This window comes from Lygodium microphyllum, chromosome 26 (assembly GCF_053477565.2).
Source record: "Lygodium microphyllum isolate KBCC chromosome 26, Lygodium_microphyllum_v1.1.10, whole genome shotgun sequence".
NCBI classification, from domain to species: domain Eukaryota; kingdom Viridiplantae; phylum Streptophyta; class Polypodiopsida; order Schizaeales; family Lygodiaceae; genus Lygodium; species Lygodium microphyllum.
In genome coordinates this window covers 44553536-44559917 of record NC_141160.1, presented here as the reverse complement: position 1 = coordinate 44559917, position 6382 = coordinate 44553536, and the positions used below count along the sequence as shown (strand labels likewise).

At 40.8% G+C, this 6382-nt stretch overlaps 1 protein-coding gene across 1 annotated transcript; it reads left to right on the top strand.

Moving 5' to 3' along the window:
• Positions 1-436: 436 nt before the first annotated feature.
• Positions 437-5350, top strand: LOC148013211 (ELF3-like protein 2). The gene is given in 4 exon segments (XM_087667625.1): positions 437-1387; positions 1522-2654; positions 3641-3692; positions 3772-5350. Coding segments are annotated over 4 exon segments (2604 nt in total). The 5' UTR covers positions 437-1168; the 3' UTR covers positions 4972-5350.
• The last annotated feature ends 1032 nt before the right edge of the window (positions 5351-6382 follow it).

The following is a 6382-nucleotide window of genomic DNA, read 5'->3' as shown; positions in this document are numbered from 1 at the left end:
GGATCATAAGGGACTGTCAATCACAAGACATGTTCCAAGGGTGCTCAGCCCTGTGAGACTGGTGGAGACATGTCCTGATTTGTGTTGGCCAGTGTAGCGTCCACACTATCTGTTGGCTCCTTGAACTGGTTTGCACTATTCTTGCTGTGACATTGCAGGTCACACAGAATTGGGCTTTGTGTCTGCTTTTAAGCAGTCATAAGGAGCATATTTTTGGCTGATTTCTACTATCACTTTGGTGCTAACCCTTTCTGGGTCCAGATAGCATATGCATGAATCAAACTGTGATGATATTTTTGGTCTACCTCAATTCACTACACTTACTTTGTGGCTCAAAGGCTTTGTGTCATGTGAGTGCTGTAGCTCTCTAGAATATAGCTACAGCTCGAGCTTTCATGGGGCTTTTCAGTCATCTTTGAGGTAGCTGCTGCTTAAGTTCCCTCTACCCCTGTCTACTATTGGGTAATTTTGGAAGATCAAGTGTTAGGTTAGAGCATCCATCAAATGTATAGACAAGGTGCACTGGCCTAAGAGAGCACATGTACATATCACCAATATTGAGAACCCTTCTTTTGTGGATTTCTAGTTTACCCAGTTTGTGATTATACTTTGAAATTAGAACCGACCACAGATTGTAGGAAATTCTAACTTTACAAGGATCTCAAATTGAAACCCAGAAAATCAAGAGCCCTAATGTGAAACTGCAGGTTGGGTGCATCAGGCATCCTGTCTATAGTTTGTTAAAAATGGCACCAATACAGAATTATAGATTTATCTTTCAGTTGAGAAAGTCCTAGGATGGTCTCGACCCTCAGCCCTACTGCTGTTTACCTACCTGTACAAGGTCCTAGCCCATGTCAAATGCACCTTTCAAACACGTACTTGTACATATGGTTACTCCTATGTGTTGGTCAGGACAATTGGACAGGCAAAAGCACATCTCAAACACATACTCATACATATACAGCATGAGCTTCTTCATTTTTGGCTATTTGTATGTCTTGTGTGTGTGTGTCAAGGTCCATATGTATTGGTGTATGAAGATCCACACACCTAACCAGAGCAAGGGAGGGAGTATTAGCGTAACTATATTTGTTTTTGTTTTTCAAATCCAAACTTTGATGGGAATATTTGCTTGACAAGCAGGGACTTGATACTTTGACAAGCCATGAAGATGCTTAAAGCAGATGAAAGGAAGCCTTCCCATCCAAAGGGGGTGCTGACCAGAATCGATACAGGTCCTCTGTTTCCTCGGTTGCATGTGAATGAGACTGAGAAAGCGGGACCCAAGCCACCACCTCGAAATAAAATGGCACTTTATGAACAGTTTACTGTTCCATCATATCGATTGGTATCTTCAGCTGCTGCGAACACATGTCAACGACAGGTTGTTGTCATTATCATAAATTCTGAGTTTGGGTAGAAATGTTCATAATTTTGCTTGACGTGGCTTAGGGATTTCAGTCTATGGTTTCTCTTGTGCGGTCAACTAACAGTTGTTCTGATCGGCCATGCTTGCAGTATCGATTCAACGACTATCAGCCCTCCTATGCTTCATATTATGTATCTCCTGTGGTCCGTGTCAGCTCCACAAATGCTATTCCCATGCATGCATCTCATGCATTGAGCAGCAGCGGCATTAGCAATGGAAGCACTGTTGTTTCTGAAAATGAATCACAAAGAGTACCTGGTTCTCAACCAGCTAAGAAACAGGGTAACCCGGTAGTTATAAGAATGGCGGCAACTCCAGGTGCAAGCAACAGCTCTGTAAGTGCGTCAACAGAAAATTCGAAAGTCAACACTGATTTTTGTGTCCCAACACCATCTTCTCAAGGTTTGTCCAAGGAGAGAGCTGGAAAGGAAGTTTCCACTGCAGTCAACAGTTCCATTGATGGCTTTGAAAGCTATAGCAATGAGGTGGTGGTCAAACCAGGGACTGCTACTGCAGAAGAAAGTGCTAGGGCAAATTTGCATGGAAGCAGCAAAGCTGGGATGGTGTGCTCACTTTCTGAGACTCAAATTTCTCTTAGTGGCAAGTCTGCTGAGTCAAAGATCAATGCACAACAAAGGCAACCTGAGCCAGTTATACAACAAAGTTCTGAGAATGCTGTTAATGAACCTAACATAATGATGTCCCTACCACATTCAACTCAGCAATCAGCATGTACCCATGCAGAGTGTCAACGTAAGCTTGAGGCTGTGTGCCATGACAAGTTATTGGCTACAGAAGCCCCAAGTCAATCGACAAATGCTGGAGAGAGCCTGATTTTAACAAGGGAGAGATCAATCTCTGTCAAGCCAGTGATGGGTCCCATGAGCTCTACCCCTCCTCAAATTGAGTTTTCATCACATACCAAAGATGATCAGAAGTCTTTGTCTTGTCTATGTGAAGACAACACAGTTGGTTTGGTTATTGTTTCAGTTAACAAAATTCAACAAGATAAGGACCAAATCTCGGAGGACTCTAAAACCCCAAGGGCTGGGAATAATGAATGCTCCAAATCATCCGAAGAAGGGAAGGAGAAGAAAACTGCCTCTGATGACTCAGCTGTTTCGATGCTAGATTCATTATCTTCTCTTTCACTTAAACCAAAGGATGTCATAAGAGCAGTTGGGCAGCAACAATTTTGGAAAGCTCGCAAAGCTCTCATTAGGCATGTGTATTGTAAAATTTTGTTCTAGCCTGCAGTTTCAAAGTTGATTTCTTGTTTGAGTTGAACGCATTCAGAATGATTCAGAGTAGAATTTTGACATGTTTTTAATGCTCTGCAACAATTCACAACTCATGTATCACATTTTAACAGTGGGTTGTCAAACAAGGTCACACAGAATTAGAAAAGCTCAGGTTATGCTGCAAATTTACTGCAGCATAAAGTCTGGAAACCTTTTGTAGTGTACTCATGTGGGGACTGTGAGCTCAGTAATCTACTAGGACTATAACCTGACGAATTTCAAAGTGAGCTCATGCATTTGTATCACTAGTGCATTTCATGCCATGTTGCCTGTTGTGTTTGGATCTTTATGACACACTAGTTCCTCATTCTGCATTATTCAATTCCAGCTATATCTAGGGGTCTATGACTTTGCTATTGTCAATGTAATCTTCTGTAGTATCTATATTTGGATGTTTAATAGTTATAATGTCAGTTGCTGTCAAAAAAATATGCAGATAAGAGTTGATATTTACTCGTACCAGTATATTGATCTTAGCATATTGAATAGAACTGAAATTGAACTCTTAAGCTTAGGTAGAAGCCGAGAAGGTTTGATTGAGCTTGAATCAATGATAAACTGGTTTGGAGAAGCCAAGCCTATGTATCAGCTGGTTTAGAGCTGGATGAGTAATTATATTGTATAAAACTTTATCCTGGGCCGATTTCTGTGAGACTACTTGACCTGAACTGGTGGGCTTTGGATATTCAAGGGATGGAACTCTCACAACACATCTGTCTGTAAATTGCTTGTTTGAATAGTTCACTGTTTGTGAGAGTATCTGCTGTGTTAGACTAGCCGTTCTAGGGACTAGTAGGCATCACCCTCAGTGCTCTGCAAATCTTGGATGCAATGCATAGATGTGTTATTTTCTGATTGATGTCATGCAGATAGATGTGATTTGATGCTTTGTTTTTGTCTGTTGTAGGCACCAGCAGATTATCTGAGAGCAGGTTTTTGAGCTACACAAACTTATTAAGGTATACTACACTGAATGCTTAGTTTACTTCTTTGTTTGGTGGTTTATGGAGAAGTCTCATTGTCTTTTTGGTACAACAGGTCCAACAGTTATTGGCAGAAACTTCAAATGTATTGGTTAGTGAAGATTTGCTTTGTAATGGGATGGCTGATGTGCCCCAGTGTGCCAGGGTGGTGGTGGATCTTAATAATAGGAAGGAACTACATGCTCAAGAAGCATTAGATCCGGTTTTTTCTCCTGAGAGGTGTAAAGTTCCCCCTTGTAGGACAGGGGCACCCATAGAATCCACTTCACAGCTGGCAACTAATTCTTCAAGCTCAGGAGCTGCATCCTTACCAGCTTTCACTCCTGGTGGGGTAAGTACCTGGGGTTATCCCAGTGTAAATTTAGGACAATGGATGGGGCCCATGGCCTACCAGGCCAGGCCTTTGATTTATCAACCTTTTGCAGGAAATTTGCCTGCTGGATCAATGTTTGGTCCAGGAAGTTTTGGACCAGTCCCAATCATGCCACTTGGATTGCCTGAAACCTCTGTAAATATGCAGCCATTTAGCCATGGACCTGCTGCAGCTATGACACAGTTCTGGCTGTCTGGTATGTGCGCCAATCCTGCTCTGGGCCTTGCACAACATGGCTTATCTGATATGCTGCAGCATGGTATAAATCCTCATCAAGCATGGCAAAATGCTGAAAGAGGTACACATGGCCCTGCGGGATCTAAAGCATCTATCAATGACAAGCAAGAAGCATCAACGAAAAGCATTAAAATGAGGCAGCTGGATACAGAAGATGCATGTCAAGCTGAACAGTCTTCGCGTTCGTCAAATTCTGATCCAAAGACCCCTACACTACCTGCTGCAGATTCAAAGTTTACTCAATTTGGGTGGTATGTTGAAGAATGCTCTTGTCAATCAGCTAGTCTGAGGAGTGCTACTAGCATTCCTGGAAATACAAGCGGACATGCTGATGGTGGAAGCTTAGCAAGGACAGTACATGATGATGGGGAAGCTGCAAATTATTCTAGAAGGCAGACTCAAGACATCAGCTGTGCAAGGGTATCAGCTGATGTGGATGAAAATGATCATTCAGTAAATGTGCTGAACCTTTTCCCTATGATTCCATCACCTCTTCCACTCTATCAAAAAGAGGGAAGAGCTTCATCAAGACAAACTAAAGAATGGCAAGGCCGGGTGATCAAGGCTGTTCCACGGCCAGCAATTTCTGCGTCTGAGTCAGCAGTGGACATACTATTATCAATCCAACAGGAGAGAAGGCTGTAATTTCACTGTATATAAAGCTACCTCTTGGAAAATAATGGTAAGCTGTAAATGTCATTCACAATTGTGGAACCTCTGTAGACTATTTTTTAACCTCTTGCATTGCTTCAGACTTTAACGACACCATGTAAGACGACTGTTAGTTGAGCTCTGAAAAAGAGCATTTGTATCACCTTTTTGAGATCCTTTATAGATCTTTCAAATAGAAAAATGAGATGCTGACATCATTTGTCTTTGACAGCAGATAAAAAAACCCTCTTAACTCAGAAATTTCTAGGCCTTTTACAAATTACTGAAGGGCAGTTTGTCCACATTTGCATCCACGCATGAGCGCGCGCACACACAATGAATGTAAGAATGCAATATCTTGGCTTTCAAACAAGCTGAAAATTCCTACTGCCTTCCTTTTATGACAACTTGGTAGAGCAGATACTTGAATGATATATATATGTTAGAAGTTGGCAGAATCAAATGTCTAATACATTTTTGTACCTTATTTCAATGTAATGTAACTTCTTGTATATGCTCAGCTATCTAAGATACCACAACTCACAAAGTTTACTTCATATTAAAGGGTGTTGTACACGCTTGAAAGGCTACCAGCATATTCAGAGTTTGGACTATGATACCTTGCATTTTATATAAGGACTGTGACATGTTGGATTTCAGGATCCTCACAATCAACCAACCAACCAAAAAATATTAGTGTTGAAGAATTGATAGACAAGACAAATGGAAATCAGTAGGATCCTTGCAGCATTCAACCAATAAATAATATTTAGAAAACACCCTCATTTTACTTTCGGTTTCTCACTAGCTTTTTCAAAATCATGGATGATTTCTGTCAAAGCCTAATATTGCAGACTTTTATCTCTTAGTTAATCCAAGCTGAAACAGCAAATTCTTCCCTGTTGTTTGGAAAAGACTACGTAGGATTTCTGGACGCTTTTAAACTTACCAAACAACTAGAGTAATGGCTGACAATGCTTCTAACAGAACAAATGAAGATACTGAAAGAAAAGGACTTCCCAGCAAGCAACTTATGTAAGTCATTGCAATATCTGGGTTTTTAAGCCATTGACAAAGTGCTTGCTTTTTGCCCATGCTTTTTAGGCCCTTAACAATATGAGAGAGTATTTTAAGCTCGAGTATCATAAAGAATAACATTGTTGATGGTCTGATCCTACTTGCTTCTTGCCTATGCTTTAAAGGCTCTTAACAATAGGGGATTATTTTAAGCTTGGTTCCTTCATATTATTAAATCATGCAACCATGTTCTTCACTTCTTCTAAAAAGCTTGCTTCCTGACCCTGTTTTTAAGGTCCTTAACAGTCAAAGAACTATTCAAGGCTTAAGCACCATTCACAATGATGATGCTGATTGTTTGATCCTTTCTATTATCAAATCCCTTGAT